Consider the following 20,619-nt stretch of genomic DNA (forward strand, 5'->3'; position numbering starts at 1 on the left):
TAAGCAATTAGAACCACAATATTGATAAGTAAAAAACCAAACCGAACAACAAAACAGCACAGAAGAATGAAAAATATTGCCCGAAAAATAATTTGCACTAAAGGTAAGGAGGGAGTGGGTATAGTTTGTGTTGTGAGAAGGATTTGATACAGTTCTGGCATCTGTGACATACTTCATATATCACATACTGCAAACTAATATTTAAAATAAAATTACCAGCATCAGGGCTGATCATTTCTATAAAACGGTCCCTTTCAAATATTATTTTTGCAGGATCTTGAAAGAACAACAAGCCAATTCAGCTGTTAAAATTACCAGTGTTTATCAGACTTACGTTGCCTTTCTTCAGCCTTTGCTCCCTTTGTTAGCAAGCTTTAATTCTGAAAGCTTAATTTGTCAAGCTAGATATAAAATACATTCCTCCATTGTATCGCACCCTATGCCACCATAGGCTGTTTCTCACTTAAAACACACACATCTTAATTTAAAATTTTAAGATGTTCCAATAACAATCAACAAACAAATACTAAAACAGGTTGGTACATCACTCTCCTGCATAGACTAAATGCCAATAAAAGTCTAAAACAGTAGGGGTCATATAAAATACTAATACAAACTATAAAAAAAGAAAGTCTGTACAGGTTGTGATACTTCTGCCTCAAGGGAATTATATTTGCATTTATGGACTTACTTTACTCCCTTTGTTGGTGAGGGAACTTAATTATAAAAGTTAGATTTGTGAACTTAGATACCAAATATAATTCTCCATTGTATCTTATTGCAATGATACCTCAGCTCTTTTCTCACTTTTGTTATCAATCTCTTGACACTTCTGTCTTCTAAACACCTTCTAAATATCCTCTAAACACTTCTGTTTAGAGGATATTCCTAAATAATTCCCAATGCTTATATATTCTTTATACACACACACACATACACACACCTGAGTTCTTCATCTAAGAAAGTTTTTTAAAAAATCAGCATACTGAATCATGCAAATTATAAGTTTGATTTGCATAATTATGTTTTATTTTGATTATTTTCATTTATATAGTTAAGTTTTCACTTTATTCTTGACGATTGAATAGTCATCTAGCCACCAGTCTAGAATCTGGCATAACAGGTGTCATCTTTAATTGATAAAACTGATTTAAAAAAGCCCAACCTTCCCAGAACATCTAAACAACAGTCTGGCTTAGTAATAAGACATAAGTCCATCTTTTCTGTGTCATGAATCTACATAGCAAGCACACAGTCATCCTACAAAATCAGATGTTGACATTCCTGAGATTGGATCAGGGCTGACCCTAACATTAGGCAAGCTGAATCCTTGTTCAGGTGGCGATACTGTGGGGAAGGTAGTGGCAGATTGAAACCCCTACTCTACTGCAATGTCCATCTAGCTGCCACTGTTGTTGCCATTCACCAACTGGCAGGGCTCTCTGGAGCAGTTGCCGGCCCTCCCATTGTGCATCCCCTGCCTCCCCTTTCTGCAGCAGTGGGTCTCATGAGAGCTCAGCGGACTTCTCATAACACTTGCCTGACCTCTCCTATGAGTCTGGGTGAGTTCTTGCAAAAGCCCCGTAAATGGAAAGGGTGTGAGGTGGCAAGCATTGGTACATGTTCTCGCCTCAGGTGACAAGATAACTTGAGCCAGATCTGGATTGGATAACTGGGCTTGTGCTATTAAATTACATAATGATTTCAACAAAGAACTGGTGAAGTTTCTCAGGCCATGTATAGAGAGTACAGTCACACCAGATATTGTGCCTGAAAGAAATTAATGTCATTACCTAACACAGGGGAATTATTTTATTACATAGGTTGCAGTCTAATTTTCACTGTCATTCTCCTAACATGTGGACAGAGATTGGAAGGAAAAAGCCTAACTATAACTGCAATGGAAAATAAAGTATACTAAAGTTTTTGGGAAATAATTTCAAAGGCATTTTTCATTTATTAACAAAGTGTGCAACCCTATGCATGTTTAAACAGAAAAACGTCCTACAACTCCCAGCATGCCCCAGCCAGTTTTAGGACTTCTTTCTGTCTAAGTATACATAGGGCTGCATCCTAAAACAGTGATCTAAACATTGCTATACCTCTTCTTCACTACCCATTCCTCAGTATTCTTACTGACATCATTCCTTGAACTTGTTTAATTAATGACTGACTAATTATCTCAACCATTATTCTACTGTCAATTTAAAAAGATCTCTTGTTAAACAATATGTTACTTTCTATAGTCAAATCCTTGGTTAAGACTCTATTAAATGTTTCACCAGGGAATTTATAAAAATGATATTTTTCAAGGGAATAATCTTTTCAGTCGTGACTGTAATTCTTTTCACTGATCTTGTCAGGTTTCTCCTGAGAAATAAAAAAAGACTATGCTTTTTCTTGAAATACAACCTATGTAGGTAATGAAACTGAAGTTGAGTAGCATTTTAATGAGTCGCAATGTCCAGGTTGAAATTTGCATATTTAACCAGGGAGATCCCTTTATAGAACAGCTAAGCAAATTACACAAAGAGCTTAAAGTATTTTTCTGCTTTTTGTTTAAGGCTCTAAGGACCTGTCTTTGTGGGGCTGCTCCTTCCCCCTGAAACCCTGTAGAATTGCTGCTGTAGGATGGAGTGAGAAATTCCCATGCCAGTTGGGGGTTTCCGGCAGTCATCCAGTCATCCTGCCCTCTTCCTGGCTTCTGGTGACAAATCACTTGTCGCCATCTGCCCTGGAAGCCCCTGGCTTGATGCTGGAGTGAAGTCACATGGTGGAAGGGCCGTGATGAACTCACTTCAAAGGGAAAAGTTGGGGTAAGTCTCTGACTTTTCTAACACATGGTTTCGGGGAAAAGCCCTGCAGTGGCTGTGAATTGAAGTTTACATCATATAACCAACACAATGCCAATTTGCAGCCATCATGGAGCTTTGAAGACAATCCCTAAATTGTGGACATTAATCACATCTCAGCTAGAGAGCCGGTTTGCATGTCACGTTGGTAATTCCTGGGTTCTTTAACAGTTGATATTGGGTTAACTCTGGATTGTTTGTTTGACCCATAAACCACCAAGAATTTCTAGGTTCACATGTCATGGAACAAAATGCAAGTAGGGCATTCCTGTATTAATTAAAACTGGAAATGACAGGTGTGCAACTCATGCACTCCACTAGTCCCAGCAATTACTAGTATAAATAACCCAGGAATTGCTGCCATGACAAGCAACTGGGTCAGAGAATTGCAAAGGCCCCGAAGGCTGATATTTTAGGGCCAAACTAAACTGCTCCTTTCCCCAGTTTTCCCATAAAAAAATAAACCTCAGAAACCCCGATTCTGTTGGGATTTCCTACTGTGTGAAGTTGAAGATGTGTTATAAAATGGATATCTTTGGCTTATTGACCTTGGATTGCTTAATGAACCACTCTAGTTGTGGTTTATCTCTCAATTCGCGTGATTTATGACAGCAACTAGTGATGACTTGGGGGTCGAAAGAGAATAAATGGAACCACATGGGCAGAATAAGTCCTTTGAGCAGGTGCCAGTGGACAGTCTGACACTGGCTGTGCCAGTAGTGGCTTGCAGACTGTGGTATTTGGAGGTGTAAAGATTGGCCAGAGTAAAACCTATTAGAGAAAATAGGAGAGAAGGAATAGGACCAAATTTTCCAGCCATCCTTTGTCAAAATCACTGCATAAGGGCCCAGCATATATGAATGGTTGCACTTGAATATTATAGCTGTAGAAACCGTGCTCTCTTTCAAACTCCCTTGCATCACTCTTCACATAGAAAATGAGAGAACAAGCAAACATTTTCAAAACATAGCTGGTTTATTCCTCCTCTGTTCCTTTCCCCTTTTTGCCTGTAAACATTAGACGACTGCAGGCAGTACACTGGTCCAATGGATGGTGCTCACACATTGTGCCAGTACGCCCCCAGTTTTTGCAGTCATCTCAGTATATTACCATTAATTGCCAATATGCTACACAGTGCAGTGCATATATATATATATATATATATATATATATATATATATATATATATCTCCTGGTTGTGCTTTTTCTACTGTATTTTGTATTTGTGCTTTTAACCTGTTGGTTGTTTTATTATGGTTTTAATTTTTGCGAACCGCCCAGAGAGCTTCGGCTATTGGGCGGTATAAAAATGTAATAAATAAATAAATAAATAAATAAATAATACCTCTTCGAATGCTTCTTCTTAGCTTATTGCAAAGCTCTATGCGCGGGTTTTCTGCATTTTCATCTGCAAAGCCAGGACTTTGTTCTGGAGATGAAGGGCCTTTGCTAAGATCCAATGGTACTTTAGATGATGTGGGGGGTGGTGATGTGGCAGGGCTGTATGTTGAGGTAGGACTGCTAGCAAGAGAAGAAGTAGATAGATCTAAAGCCCCTATTCTTGAATTTAGTGGAGAACTTAATGACAGTTTTCTGGTTCTGACAGGTGAGGAAGTCCTAGAGAGTGACAGCGGTGGAGGGGAAGAAAATTTGCGGCTGAGATGTGGTGACTTTGCATCAGCCAGATGTTCTCCTCTATTGTTTTGATTAGTTGCAAAAAACAATTCCAAAGACCTAGGAAAGAAATCCATAAATAATTTTGAAAAGCACATGTAACAGCTACTTATAAGAGAATATCTACAACTGAAATTTGATTCAGCAGATATTGAAAAAGGAAGGAGACAAGGTCCCAAATAGATCCTTCATGATATTATTATGAAATGACTGAACTGCTGTACATTACTGAAAACTTGTGGAGTGTCTGGGCGCAATTGCAACCAGCCAAGTATTTTGTTTAGGAACAACATTGGCTCAGTGGCTAGAGAGAGGAGGGGAGCTGAGGTCCACAAGCCAGGTATGTCATCCAATATACCTATTATGAGAATGTGTTCCTGCTGTAAGTGCTTAGGAAAGAAAAGATATTCTGTTGGTGTTCTGAACAACATGCGAGCCAACAATCTCCTTGAACTGATGGAAGTGCTCTTAGACTTTCTGCTTATCCATAGCAGTCACATTCCTGCCAGCTCCTGAACCCAGCTTGGACTATTCTTGAACCTGGAATGACTTCAACTATTCTTCAGCGTGTCCCTAGATCTGGTTTTGTTTACCTTGGCTTCAGACAGATATCTTTGGCTTATTGACTTATGGACTGTTTAATGAACCACTACAGTTGTGGCTTATCTCTCAACTTCTGTGATTTACAACAGTAACTTGAGGGTCTACAGATTTCCTCCAAGGCCCTGGGTCCACTTGCATTCGTAAGCTAAGCTGGAACCTGCAGCCTCCGGGCCATGGCTGGTGGCTAAGTGTGCGCCCCTCCTTTTCCTCCCAGACCCTGGGAGGGAGGAGGAGAGGTTTGCACACAGCAACCCCACCAGCAGCCATGTGCACAAGTCCCTACTTCTCCTTCCCAGGCCCTGGGAGGGAGAAGAAAAGTCTTGCACATAGCAGCTAGCAATGGCAATGGCAGCGGAGAGATCTATGAGATGGCCCGACTCGACACAAGTCAAGTCGGGCCAGCTCGCGGACAAGCAAGCCATGGTCCGGAGGGGCCAAGCCGCCAAAAGCTCAGTGGACTTGACCCCCTGGACAGATTCCTCTGCCATCCCTATGTGTAACCAGTTGCACAAGCATAATGCGCAAGTGCTTGTATAACGTAAAGATTTGGTGGAGCTGCACTACCTCTATTTATTGAATGATACCATTGGATACTTGAATGATTATTGAATGATACCATTTATTGAATGATACCATTGGATACTGCCTGGGTGCGGTAGACTCCTCTATCTGAAGTCTGTTATGAACTGAATGAAAGTTGAAGCTCAATCCAAATAATATGGTGAAACTGTTCACTATCATGGCCACTATGGTAACCTCTGGATTTGACTACTGTAATGTGCTTTGTATGAGGCTCCCCCTGAAGACCCTCCATGAACTTTGGCTTGTCCAGAATGCAGCAGTAGATGTCTTTGTTGACAACTGCTTTAGAGATTATAGAATATCTATTCTTTATGACCTTCATTGGTTTCCAGTCTCTCACCTTGGTAGTCGAGATCTAACGAAGAGATTAAGTTGAAGTGTCACCGCCATCTGAATTAAGATTAATGTTCACTAGCATTTACTGTGGTGGCAACCCATATTCTGAAATTCCCTCTCCGGGGAAATCCACTAAGACAACTCCATTGCTGTCTTTATGGAACCCATTAAGACATTCTTGTTCTACCAAACCTTTTGTCTGTCTGGTTTAATGTGCAAATAGTCTACTATTTAGGCATTGGATTACATTTGCTTTTTAACTTAATTTTTAAGAATTGTTTTATGATGTTTTACTAGATTTTCATGATAACTTTTATAAACCATTTTGATGACCCCATGGTGGACAAGAATACATATATGAATAAACCAAAATAAAATTGTTGTCCAATGCAGGTTAACTATTATGAAAGGTAATCTCATGAGAATAAAAGGAGTAGAAAAAAACTCACCTAACAGGTATTGAGGTGAAAGGCCGTTTGTATATATCTGACAGTTTCTCCAGTACAACTGCTGCATTAGTAAATATGCGATAAGTATGTAGGAAAGTATTAAGAAAATCAATACTGAGAAATCGCAAGTCTGTTAATCTTTCCAAAAGGCGTTCTACGCTTGCATAACGAATCTGGGGCACTTTGCAGGAATTTAGTGTTTTGCTGAAGCAGATGTCAATGTCATCTTTGTGAAGACGAGCATCAGATCTACATAATATATTATTTTAAAAGCATTGTTAAATAATACTTTAAAAAGCATGATCAGTATTTAAAAATTACTAACAGATTTGTTTCTGATATAGTTGCAGCTACTTGAAAAACACAATTTCTAGTATATTCTTAGGCAACCAATACCTGTACCAAGATGGGAAACATGTAGCCCTCCAGATATTGTTCAACTACAACTCTCAGCACCCCTGATCACTGACCATGCTGCCTAGGGCTGATGGGAGTTTCAGCCCAACATCATCAGGAGGGCCAAAGCTTCCGCAGCCCAGATCTATACAATAAAAATAATCATATTTGTGATAAATGGAACCAATGCAATGTTTTTCCAACTTTTCCAAAACCCTTAGGGCCTTTGTAAACAGGAATAAAATGCCCTTTTCTTTCTCCACTAGTGCCATTTATGTATAATTTTGGGTATCATTTCATCTCTGGATGCAGGGGGGCATGCTTATAGTAAACATGGCAGTGCAGACAGCTCTTGCTTGCCTAGGTTCTAAGAATGAATCAGAATATCATCAGTACCTAAGGGGAAATTTTAGAACAAACACATATTGAACAGCCCATACATGAAATATAAATTACCATTTGTCTTTCCTGGAAGGCACACCAGTACTCATACCACTATATAAGACTTGAAAAAAGCAGATGAAACAGACACACACAAAATGCAGCATTTCCCCAGGAAACACGGGATCAATAATCCAATTAAATAAAACAACAAGATCTCATTTCATCCCTCAGTTCTGCAACTGAGTCTACATTAGGTCCTACATGAGAAAGTTATCATACTTACTTGATCATATGTGGCACAGTGACTTTGGAGTTTTCTTCAAATACTATGGTCATTAAACCATTGCATCGTATGTTGTCAACACACTACGTAAGTTAATAACAAAGAACAAAATTATACGATTATCTTTTTATAATTCCTGCAAACTTCAAATATTTTAATCACAGTAACGTTTGGATCATTTTTTAAAAAAATTACCTAGGAAATAAAAAACACAATGAACTGAACTGTAGGACAGGTTCTGTTAGCACTGTTTATAGACTCAAGCCATTGAGACCTGTAAGCCTTTGATGTCTACAATTTACTATAATATTTCTAGGTATATTTTGGAAGGCTACATTAAAGGAAGCAAGTGATAAAGACCTCTGTAGGAAGCAACTAACATAGTGTACAATTGCCACAAGCTCCATGATTTAATTTATTTGCAAGAATGCTGACAACGGTAAAATATGACAAGTACGTAGAACAGTCAGGCAAATGGCAGGGCCGATGACCCCCAAGCAGGGCCCACTAACTCCTGCCTGTGCACTGAGCTGGGTGGGCCCTTTTAAATCCTGCCCCCTTGTGCCCCCCCCCGCAGAATTCCATTACTGAGAAGCTTTCAGGGGATGCAGTCCTGTGATGGGTGGGGCCATAGGCAAAAGGGGCAGGGCTTATAAGCACCGCACCTCCTCCCCCACATTAACAAAGTTAAATTTCAGAAAGAGACAGCCCAGTGTGGTGATGAATAAAGCTCATTATGAGCTAGCCTGAAGTTTGGGGGTTGGTGGGGTGGGTAGGCTCATAATGGGCTTGGGAGTCAACTCAGTCCACCATTCCATATCCCAAAATAACATGTCTGTAGCCTCATTAGTTCTTTCAACTGCACAATGGGAATTTAATCATAATTTACAAATAGGTGATGCTAACAAGAAGGGTATTGTCATTTTTTTAATGGAAAATTGGAGAAAAACTATTGCCTTCAAGAGCAAGGGCCTGTTCAGATGACACACTAAGCCATGGTTAGGCCACTAACCCTTTTGGAGCAAATGGTTAGTGAGCATGCTTAAACCATGGTCATGTAGCCACCATGGTTAGGAACAGTTCACACAGCCCACTAAGTCATGGTTCACATGACATGCTAAGCCATAATGTTTAGCTCAAAATGCTTAACCACCATGGCTTAACATGTTGTCTGAACAGGGTCAGAGTGAGTGTAGACACAGACTCATTCAGTTTTCTGCTGCTTTATGAATATTGAGCTTTCAGAAGTTTAGGGCAGATTCATGACTCAAATCAATCTGAAATATTTGCCAAGGTGATAGAAATGAAGTTTCTGTCTCTTCCTATCTGTAATCTTCCTATCTTCCTATCTCTTCCTATTGTAAGCCTATGTGGCAGGGCCTTGCTATTTACTGTTTTACTCTGTACAGCACCATGTACATTGATGGTGCTATATAAATAAATAATAATAATAATAATAATAATAATAATAATAATAATAATCTGAAGAGGAGAAGGAGGCCACTGTATCTGTGTGGCGTAAAAGAGCCCTGTTAGTTTCAGCCCCACCAATTAATCAGAGACAAGTTTTAATCTGTGATTAAGGCTTTAGTTGATTAATGGACCAATTAAATAGATTAAATGTTGCAACCCTAATCATATGACGTGAAAAATGAATGCCTTCTGGTCTACTTTCCAAGCATATTACTGAATCAAACTGACCTGTTTTAGAACAACTAGTGTGAAGTTTGCAACCTTAACCATAAAAATGCAATTGATTTGTGACTGCAAAAAAGTTTTTCATTAAATTTGCTGGTGGTATTTATAAGATAAGGGGACATAGGGTTAAATCCAACATTGGTTCTATTTAAAGTGGGCCCATTCATTACAATGAGTCTACTCTAAATAAGACTAATGCTGGATTCAATTCATTGTCTACACCTCATCTGTGAACCTTTTTTCCACCTACTTCCTGATATTCCTACACAGAATAATCTGCCCCATTGAACACGTGCCTAAGCCCTCAGGACAATTTCAGCATAATTAAGCGACAATATTTTGTCAATACTGCATAAATATTACCTTTCTACACAGAGTTTTACATGCCAAATAAACCATGCACTATCCAAGAAAGTTAAGTTACCTGACTAATGTCACTTGTCCATGCCGCTTTTTCCTGGCGTGATGGGGCTAACAGGACAACCGTAAAAGGAGGTGCATCTGCTGGTTCTACCACAATTTTGAAGTCAAGGTGTCCAAATACTTGCCCAGATCCTTTCACTTCACAAATGGGGGTGGGGGTGGGGAGAGAATTAAGTAGTTACAGCCTGAAATCTAGAGCTCAGAGAAGTTGGGTTAGAATCCAAAGGAAATTGTTCTGCAATGGTATGTGTACAGTATGGTCAGAATCCAAAGAGCATGTGTGGGGTTTTCACTTCACCAGTGGCATTTCAAAACTTTTTTTCTTTTACTTTGAACAGCCGATTCCTAGGTTAGCACATTGTCTGAACGCAGCACATTTTCTGCAAGGTGGTTATTGTGTTGTTTTGGATGTCCCCTCAATTTCAAAATTGCCATTCACCATGGGAAGTTGCTGATCGAGAAAAATGAGTTTAAAACTTTCTTGAGCATATGGAACTAGTTATTTCACTCCTGGAAGTTCTATAGAGTTTAACATGGAAACAGAGTCCAGGCAGGAGTATCCTATTTTTGTTGGACAAAGCTTCATGCATGCATCTTTACAGCCTGCAGAGCGCTCTATCTGCCACAGAAGTGACTGAGAAAAAGCATGCTCATGGAAAGCTTTGTGTGTAAATTCTAAAATTATGTTACTGTGGGCATGTCTACACCAGCCCTTTCCTCCAGGGTAATCCCTGAATCATTCCTGTGCATCCACTTGCACAGGGGATCCTGGGGGCAGGCAGGGATGATCCCCTTTTCCCAGGATAACTACTTTCACAGTTTATCCTGATTTTTGCCGTGGTCCTTGGACCATCCCAAGGACTGCGGCTGGTGTGGGCGCCTGTCCCACCTTCTCTCTTCCTTCCCATGTGTAGCAGGGCTGGGCATGGAGCTGTTGGGGGGGGCTTCATGCCCTTTGGGGGTGGGGGCAGCATTTTTGCCATCCCAGGGATGATGGGGGTGATGGTTTGGGCATGTTGTTGATTTTTAACTTATCTTTTGCCGGGCGCCCGTGTGGCTCCTCTTCCAAAGAAAGAAAAAAATGGCGGCTGCGATGTCCCTCCTTTCTTCCGGGACATTGCATGGCCGTCAAGGTGCTGGGGGAGGACTGCGGAAGCAGGTAAGTCTGCACTCCTCCCCCCTCGCTCTACACTCTTAAAGTGTAGATATGTGTTGCATTACGTTTCATAGCATTTAAAAGCCAACCTGGCCTGCTGGCAAGAGCCTGGCAGGGCAGGAGGGACATCAGAGGCTTTTTTTTTTTAGCTTCACTGTCCTCTGAAAGTGCACTTTACATTAGATGGGCATCTGAGCCTATCTAACTTGCCCACCTTGCTGGGGCAGAAACAGGAACCAACCGACCACAGAGCTTTCTGTGGTGGCTGGAAGGGGCTGGAGGTGGGGAACAGCCATAGTCAGATCTCCTCCACCACAGTTGGAGCACTGCCTCTGGTCTTGGAGTAGGGGACCTGCAGCATCCTATGGACCCTCAGTCACTACCAAGGGGGCATAGGAGTGCTGTCTAAAGGTGCAATTCTATGCATGTTTAATGAGAAAATAGGCTTACAACTCCCAGTATGTTTAAACATGCATAGGATGCGCCCTTAGTCAAATGCTTTTCTGTTCCACTAAAACAAACAGAATTGTAAAGTGCTTTTGTTTGTCCCGTATCCACTGTATTTCACTGCTTCAGCTACTTGTATGAATATTATGGAAGACTAAAACATGGTACACTATACTAGTTCTCCCTTGCAAAATGCAGAGGATAGGAAAACATATTGGGGCCAATCATTCGAGTGTATCTCTTGCACAAGAAAGCTGTACAAGAGAAGATTCAAGCTGCAAGAAATTGTTATACTATTTCTATCACTGCCCCTGTTCCTTTAACTAGAATTTGTACCAGAGGCATTTCCTGTGGACTATATTACTTATATGTTATGCAGAAAAATAAATATTACATTCTTAAAATTATGTAAACATTATTATAACCACATTAAATTGTTTGATATAACTTACAGTCATCATCATTCATATCAGTTTCCTCAATTAGTGTGCATTCTATTAACGAGAGAACACCTCCTGCCTAGGGAAATAAATTATAGTTTTTCAGAAATCTATTTTACCCTCTCTCCCCCACTTGTAATTATGCAAAATTATGCAATTTAATGTTGCAAAGACTCCTAAAAAGTTATTCCAATAGCTACATATGTTTCTAAGAATCAAGAACATTATTAATTCCAGCAAATTAAAATAATTTAAAATTAGATGTGTTTCCCCCCCACTTAAAATAACTCTGTGATGTATTATCACAGAACAAATACAATTAATGTTATTGATAGGATTAATAACATAGCACACTCATCCATACTAGTCTAACAACTGAGCAGATGAAAATATTTGGACAAAATAAACAATATATCTAAATTCAAAAGAGTGAAACAGATTATACATACTTATTTTTTAGGATCTCAACAGAATAAATTAAAGTTGTAATGTACAAGCCTAATTCTAGAAAGATCTTGCAGTGTAAAGTTAGAGAAGACTGTACTCTAAGGCTGCAATCCTATAAACACTTACCTGGGAGTAAGCCTCTTTAACGGTGGGACTTACCATTGATAGACATGCACAGGATTGCATTATTAGTTATATAATATATAAGCAAATGTAGAAAACCTGTCATATTAAGCATACGTCTACCAGAAAGTAAATGAAGAAGAAATGTAAAGACTAGATTGCTAGAAATGTAAAAAGTAATACTCTTATTATTTAAATACTTCAGAAGCTGGAAGTTGGTCAGAGAGGTAATTGGTTTGTTAGATGTCAAAATTGAAATGGAGAACTCGGGGAAGACAAATAATTTAAAAGGAAATTCAGTTCTGAGAACAATTGGATTGCCCATATAAATTTGTAGAAAAACTTTTAAAAGGTATTATTGAACATAGAATCGTAAGTGACAAACTGATTCTGACTCTTGGTATTTTCTTATAGGTTACATTGATAAGATAAGATAACAAGGAAGGTGAAGAAATATCTGCTAGAGATGCATAAATTGTAGCATAGTCCATCTATACCCCTTCCTTCCCGTCTCCAGCAGCCACCAGAAGCTCTGAGAAACATGTTGCCCTGCAGGAACAAGATGAGAAGCAGGCACAGTTCGGTGTTGCTGCTTTCATATGGCTTCCAGTGGTAGCCCCTCCCTCCCTCGACTGCCACCAGAAGGGCTTCTGGGAAACATCTTGCCTTGAGGGAATGGGAAAATAAACACAATAGCTTTGAACTCAAAAGAAGAGAAACTACAGAAGAGAAGGAAAAAGAGGGACAGGCTAGCTCAGATGGATAATAGCTGCAGTGCAAACCTGAGTTCAGTTGATATTTTTCCACCCATCTGGGCAAGCATTACCATCATGTTTTTTTAAATACTAATAATAATGAAAAAAATATCCATCCTCCCTCCCAATCCCTTTCCTTGTATTTCCTGACTTTTTAAAATTGTGAGCCTGAAGATAGATATGGTCTGATTGTTGATTGTTGTAAGGCACTCTGGGAGTCTTTTGACTCAAAAGCAGAATATAATTGCTTTGAATAATAATAAATAAGGGTTATAAATAAATAAATAAATAAATAAATAATAAGGAAGTAAATAAAACTTGTTTCCTAAATTCTCAGTAAAATCTCAGTATAAATATTGAATCCTAAAATGGAGAAAAAAGAAAGGCATAAAAAAGTACATTGTCCCCAAGTTGAAAACTACATAATAAGCTCCATGCAGATGCAAGTGTCTTCATCCTTCTTGCAATAAAATTATTCCTGTAACATTTCACTGGCCAGATTTCAGTTTTAATCATTATTAGATTAGAAAGGCTAACACGCTCTTCAGATCCAGTCATTATGAATTTGCATATATATTGAGAGAATGTTTTCAGTCAATTCTTGTGCCTTGCCTCGGTGGCTCAGTTTACTACAACAATACATCAAAAGCCTTTCTGTTAAAATTATACTTCTGTGCAATTATTACATCTCATATGTAGTGGGAATCACCAGAACTATAAACTATAATTTTCTACATTTCACTATGCTAGTTGTAAATGTGGTAGTTATCAAAATGATGTACCTTAAGTAGATGCAGCTTTCCTCCAGAGCTCCTTGTACAAATTAAGAAGTGTTTTGTAAATAAAAAACATTGTCTTTCTCCTTCCTTTTTCAATGACAGTGATCCCAGACGAACTTTACTAAGTTTTCCCCTCTCAACTGAAGGGACTTGAATAAGAGTACCTGGTGATTACAAAAGCAAATAATACATTGTAAATACATTATTAGTAAAGTAGTGTTCTTCATATTCTATACCTCAGGATCTACTCAGTATTATGTATGTCTCTTGTAGCACATCATATTAAACATTTAGGTGATCATCGACAATTGTTTCAGCAAAGCATTTGGCTGCAATCCTAAACACAGTCTGTTTAAATCCCACTAAAGACAACAGAAGTTAAGCAACATAACTGTGTGCAGCAGGACTGCAGGATTTTGAATATGCGAAACACATGTAAGATCACACTTGTAAAAGGAAATCCAACAAACTCTGAAGTCAATAGCAAGACTTACTTTTCCTTCACTACACAAAATTACTGATTTCCTCTTAGGATAAAGAGACATCATTGTACCAACCACTGATCAAAAGAACAATTACGTAGTAGGGCTGATTACTACTTGTTTGCTTTGTACATTTCTAGAAGTGTTTCCCAAAAGTTTAACCAGCAATAGAAGCACTTACATGATGACATTACTATTGATAAAGATGTCATGAACAATGCGAAAAAGAGGCCAGATTTGAAAACAGTATATGTAATGTGTCATGGGCCCAGCAGTTGTCAATATCATTATAAACCATTATAAAGTAGTGATGGACTAGCTTCTGTCAGCAGAATGGGAGAGAGGTAATCCCCCCTTAGCCCTTATTGTAACCCTTTGGAGCATATTTGGGAAGATATGCAGGAGCCTGGAGTGGTGGGAGGAAGTCCCATTGTGTAATGTTGGATTTTACACTTTAGGCTTTTCACAGCAAAGTAATTAAATATAAATATGGATTAGGATCCAAAGTCCAGCACACACAGCAAGACTTTTCAAGTCTGCATGCTTTGCACCTACTGATAAGCTGCTCCTGAAGGTCAAGAGGTCCTCAAGGTCAGGGAGGAGCCATAGCTCATTGTGACAGAGCATATGCTTTGCATGCAGAAGTTCCCAGGTTTGATCCCCAGCTTCTCCAGGTAGGTTGAGGAAAAATTCCTGCCTGAAACCATGGAGAGCCACTGCCAGTCAAGTGTCGATAATGCTGGGCTAGATGGACCAATGATATGACTCTTATAAGGCAGCTTCCTAAGAGGTCAACTCTGTGGCTGGCATAGTACTGCTGTTGATATAATATCATCTTATAATATTGATGTTTTGTGCTTGTGGTTTTATAGATTACAATAATGTTATCACAAATTCTTTTTTAATATGTTGTGACCCACCTTGGGAGGGTTAGCCTTGCAAGGCAAAATGCTGAAATAAAATAAATAGAATAAAATTCAATGTGACTTGAAGGGCTGTAGTTGGAAAGCAAAACAGGCAAATCCTTTCTGTGTGAGTGGAAGCATTTTTCGCTCTCTCATGGGGCCACTTGGATTCTGGCCATAGTATTTTCTTTTCTCTTTTTTAGTTTGCTTTTATAATTCATTTTTTAAAAAATTCGGCAGGACAGAGTAACATTTCTATAGCAATTTAAAAAGAAAGAAACAATATTGTTTCTTTGTAAGCCTATGCGGCAGGGTTTTGCTATTTTATTGTTTTACTCTGTACAGCGCCATGTACACTGATGGTGCTATATAATAATAATAATAATAATAATAATAATAATAATAATAATAATAATAGGCTTATATTTATTAAAAGAGGAATACAGGACACAAAAGAGTGGCTGTCTGATTATATAGTGCAATGAAACTGCTAAATTTTGATGGATCAGCGACTAATCTACTATCTAAGTTTGTCATGGCAGCAGATATGCTGTCAAAATAGGTACATTTTGAAAGGCTACAAAAAATGTTGGTGAGGAGAAATGACCACCGCACCATCATTCTTTCCAAAATCATTAACAGAAGCAGCTGCTTGTAAAATGGGATCTTAAAAACGTTTGCTTTAAAGGAGCCAATTATTCTTAATGCAATACCAAATAAGAGTTGAAAGAGTGCTTATCCTGCAAGAGAATAGCAATTATATCATAATACTGAGAGACAGTGAAAAAAGACTGGTTGCCAAGGTCATTTAATCCTTCCCAAATGTGCTGTTATCGCTCAGAATGGCCACAAAAGAGTCTTGAAGTTGTAACAGAATGTTTATGTATTCATTTATTACAAATGTATCCTGTTCATGTTCAAAAAATTCAGTGGGTTATATGTAAGGTTCTTTAACAGCAGGGTGACCATATGGAAAGGAGGACAGGGTTCCTGTATCCTTAACAGTGGTATTGAAAAGGGAATTTCAGCACGTGCCATTTGTATGCATGCAGCACGTCGTGAAATTCCCTCTTCATCACAACAGATAAAGTTGCAGGAGTCCTGCCCTCTTTACTATCTGGTCATTCTAGCTATACTACAGGTTTGCCATATAAAGTCTACAGCAGTAGAGTTTACAGCAATGACTGTACCTTACCAGTATGATACAGGGTTTTCAAATGCCCATTTCTCACATTCACATTTTATATTTCTCGGGTGTTCTCTTTAAATATGTTCATTTTTTTATGGGCATTCTTCTGTTGTGCCCACTACTGAGGTCACATATTCTAGGTACTGGTGTCCTGGCTTTGAAACACAAATCTTTGAACCAGGGGTAGGCAAACTTTTGGGGTCATAGGTCCATTTGGCAATTTGGAAAAAAAACCTGTCCTGGGCATCACCACAAAATAGCTGCCATGGAAGGCATGGCAAAGGACAAATAACCTACCCCAAGCACCAAGGGCATTTCTACACCGGGCGATATCCCAGGGATCGTCCCTGTGCAGCCCCATGACACACAGGAGATCCCAGGAGCAGGGAGGGAAGATCCCTGCATTTCCCTGGGATATCACCATACCCTTTCTTTGATCCCGAGGACCATGGGTGGTGTGGCCAGCTGTCCCAGCTTCTTCCCTCTTCCCCGTGAATAGTGGGGGTCATCTGAGGGAAGGAGCCGGGACAGGTAGAGTCCAGGGCCATTGGGGGTGGGGTGGGGGTCGGGCCTTTTTTTTTTTTACTTACTTTTTCGCTGGAGCACAGGTGCACTCCAGCTCCTGTATTCTTTAAAAAAAAATGGCAGGCACAATGTCCTCCTTCCTGTCTGGACATCACGTGCCATGTTTGAATGCAGGGGAAGGATCTCATGATCAGCATATCACGAGATCCTCCCCCCTGCCGCCTCCCAGAACGCTGGGAGGTGTAGACATGCCCCAAGTAAAAGGCAGATGTGGGATCTGAATCCCATGATACAAAACAACTCCTTTGATCCCAGAATTTTCAGCATAAATATAAACCAGTTTACAGCAATCCCAGCTGCTAGTAAGAAAATGTGTTAAACATTTTTTTTAAGTTGGAGACATAGGGCACCTTGGTGGATGACAAGAAAGGTGTGTCAATGATGCCTATGTACACCACATTGCGTTAAATATTGAGGACCAAATTAAATGTTCATCTAGTCATGCATAATGTAGCTATGCATGATAGTTTTACTTACTGTTGTGTAAGCAACTATGGCCCCAATTCGGACAAGGACCATGGTGCTCCAGGAAGGGGGTTTAAAGCTTCCTTCCAAACTGTTTTTGCCCCAAATTTTGGGATGAAAATGGTTGGGGGAAGCTTTAACCCTCCCTCCCAGGATGACACTATCCCAACCTGAAATGTGGATGCTTACTTGAGAGCAAGTCAAACTATCATGCATAGCTATACTGTGCATGATTAGTCAAACGTTTAGTTTGGCCCTGGCCCAGCTCCTATTCTTGAGTTTTAGGTAAATATAGGTATGAGTTTTCACCCAGGCCAATAAGTTGCCAAGTCAAGTTCAAAGTGCTTGTGCTGATGTTTCCACAGCTGAAGATCTGGATACTTGATGGAGCTCCTACCCCATTATATACCTGTCCAGACATGGATTGATTTGGGATGCCTTATTGATGGCACCACATTTGCATGTAAGTTAACTATATTCACATATGGCTGAAAACATAGCTCTGTCTAGAAGTATACAGTATTTATTAGGAGAGAGCTTTAAGCCAATAAAAATATTGACTACAGTAAAACGTGATATTGAAACTTTATTTCCAACTTCTTTTTAGCAGCATTGTTCAGAGTTCTGAAAATAGGTGCCTTCAGGTGAAGTATTTCAGTGAATAAAAATATACTAAATAAATCTTTGTAATATTTCAGTTTATTAATTTACAGATTTCTTGATAAATACACAATGCACGATCCACCATTATTGACATGTTAAGGCTTTGTTCCTAAACACACTTGTGAAGAAGTAAGTGCCTAGTTAAACAAGATGCTGGATACACAAGAAGAACTTCCCTATGCATTATTCCATATAGCCCACCAAACAAAAGGTTCTAGATCTGTAGGCCAGCCCTGATGTATGCAATATTTTCCTGCCAGTGCGGCTTCCTTTTAAGCTGTCGGTCACTGAGTGCAAACACACACATATAGACTAATGCAGTAAATAAGAACTTTTTACACAAGGTACCAGGTCATATGAAACCCTGCACAAGTAAGCACTTTCCATGAGCCTGGAATCTCAATCAAATCCGACTCAAGACCAAATGAATGTAGTTCAACTTGTTTCCAGGTAAATGTACTTAAGACTCTTACTGTAAAAATATTTTGCCATAGATATAAGCAGTTACGCAGTGAATACATTTCAACACACTAACGTATAGTAGGAAAAATGCACAGCATAAAGAATTCACATACAACAATTTATTTCTATTAGAATGGGCTATTATAAATGGAGTAATACAATAGAATTCACAATTTATTTATTTGACTCTATTCACAACAAAAGCAACACTTTCTGGTCTTAAACATTTCAAGTGTCATCCCTGTAAATATGTAAAAAGGGTCACAGAATCATAAACCCATTGAATGGCAGGATGTTAGTCAGAAAATATCTTCCAAGAATGCAGATATTTTATAGAATAAAGCATACAGAATTGGCTATGTACACTTTTGGTGAGGACACTCTATTATAAGACATTGAAAGGTGTTTTTTTTCTTTTTTTGTAAGCAGCCTATCTTCCAGATCACTGCTGCACTCAAGAATACACTGCCAAGCTTCAGCAAACCTGTGTGCCACAACAGCCCTTGATATATTAGAAGATAAAAGACCTGCAGTGCAAATGTCTAACAAGAACTATTTTTATTTATATAAGTAAATTAGCTGAACATTTTGTAGAACAACTTGCATTCTCAGACTTAGTGATCCAATACCTCCATCAGAAAATATATTGAGCAAGAGAATGAACCTTAGTGTCAAGCATGTTGACTGCTGTGCCAGTGCTATTTATCATATCTGTGTCACTTTCACAGCTATTTAATTCAAATTCTAGGACGGCCTTCCCCAACCTGGTGCCCTCCAGATATTGGAAGGTTGTTCTAGGGAGATAATGCCGAGGTAAATATTGATCAGAGCAGGGGCAGACAACCTTTTTGGAGCCAGAGGCACATTTGGCAATTTGAAAAATTGTCCTGGGCACTATCACAAAATGGCTGCCATGGGAGACATGACAAAGGACAAGTAGCCTGCCCAAAAGACTGAGTAAAACGCAGAGCTCACACAACAAAGTCACCTACTCCTGTATCAGAGGAAAAGCTATGACAAAATAAAATAATATTTTAAATTTCTGTGAGAGGATAAGATTTCTGGCTTTCCTTCTTTTCTTTATTATCTTTTGCCTTTTTTGATATGGAATTCAATAGCTGAGAATTTTAATCTGAGCCCAATTTTGATACTTTTGTTTGAAGTGGAGAGTTGTTTTCAACGACTATCACTGCAAACACTGTCTGAATCCTATGAAAACTGCCTGTATAAAGTCTTTCTGAAAACAATGCAGAAATATGAATGCTCCATCCAGACAACTGTGCGATTTTTCCCCAGTGCTGCTAGCAGAGATATTTTTTAATATGCTTCTCAACCCTCAACCTAACCCTGATCTCTGTAAACACATACTCTAGCCCCACAATAGCAAAGAAACCTCTGGAATTTGGGGGAGTTTAACCAGCAGCTTACATCCAGTTTTGGAGTCAGCTCTTCAAAGAAAACATTCCAAAGTATTGGTGTGCAATTGGTTTCGGACTGTCTTAAAGGAGATCTCCAGACTGTGGCTGCAACTTCATTTTTAGTTTCTTCTTAGAAACCATAATACACAAAGCACAACTCAGATTCATATAGCATATGAATGGGACCTGTAACAAAATATTGTAATGTATAGTTCTCTTGTTCAGATTTCCCTGTTCCAGGATACCCCATCTATTCTCCCCAATTCCAGTTTCTGATTTAGCCCTCTTTGGGATGTTTCCCCGCCCCCCGCCCCCCAAAAAGAAAGCTTTGTACTTCTATGAATGTTTGGGTTCCTCTGAGCCTGCTGATACTTTCCTCTTGTGCACAGTTGGCGCTATTTTGGTTACATAATGAGTGGCAGAGAACTGAGTTTGCTATTAGTATATATCAGCCTTCCCTAACTTGGTGCCCTCCCATCATCCCAGCTAGCATGGCCAATGGTCAGGAATTCTGGGAGTTGTAGTTCAAAACATCTGTAGGGAATCAGGTTGGGAAAGGCTGGTACAAACGATGGTAAGTAATTCTTTCCCCACATATGTGGAGCTTCCACAAGATATCTTTT

At 39.2% G+C, this 20,619-nt stretch overlaps 1 protein-coding gene across 1 annotated transcript in view; it reads right to left on the reverse strand.

Annotated features, from left to right (window-relative positions):
• Window positions 1–20,619, reverse strand: part of RASGRF2 (Ras protein specific guanine nucleotide releasing factor 2) — a 107,563-nt gene that overhangs the window by 42,720 nt on the left and 44,224 nt on the right. The window contains exons 10-15 of the mRNA XM_063129667.1: window positions 13,831–13,991; window positions 11,736–11,802; window positions 9,682–9,818; window positions 7,560–7,642; window positions 6,497–6,745; window positions 4,198–4,586 (exon numbers count right to left, since the gene is read on the reverse strand). Coding sequence (XP_062985737.1) covers window positions 4,198–4,586; window positions 6,497–6,745; window positions 7,560–7,642; window positions 9,682–9,818; window positions 11,736–11,802; window positions 13,831–13,991 — 1,086 coding nt within the window. The remainder of the gene's footprint in view (window positions 1–4,197; window positions 4,587–6,496; window positions 6,746–7,559; window positions 7,643–9,681; window positions 9,819–11,735; window positions 11,803–13,830; window positions 13,992–20,619) is intronic.

This window comes from Elgaria multicarinata, chromosome 6 (assembly GCF_023053635.1).
Source record: "Elgaria multicarinata webbii isolate HBS135686 ecotype San Diego chromosome 6, rElgMul1.1.pri, whole genome shotgun sequence".
NCBI lineage: Eukaryota > Metazoa > Chordata > Lepidosauria > Squamata > Anguidae > Elgaria > Elgaria multicarinata.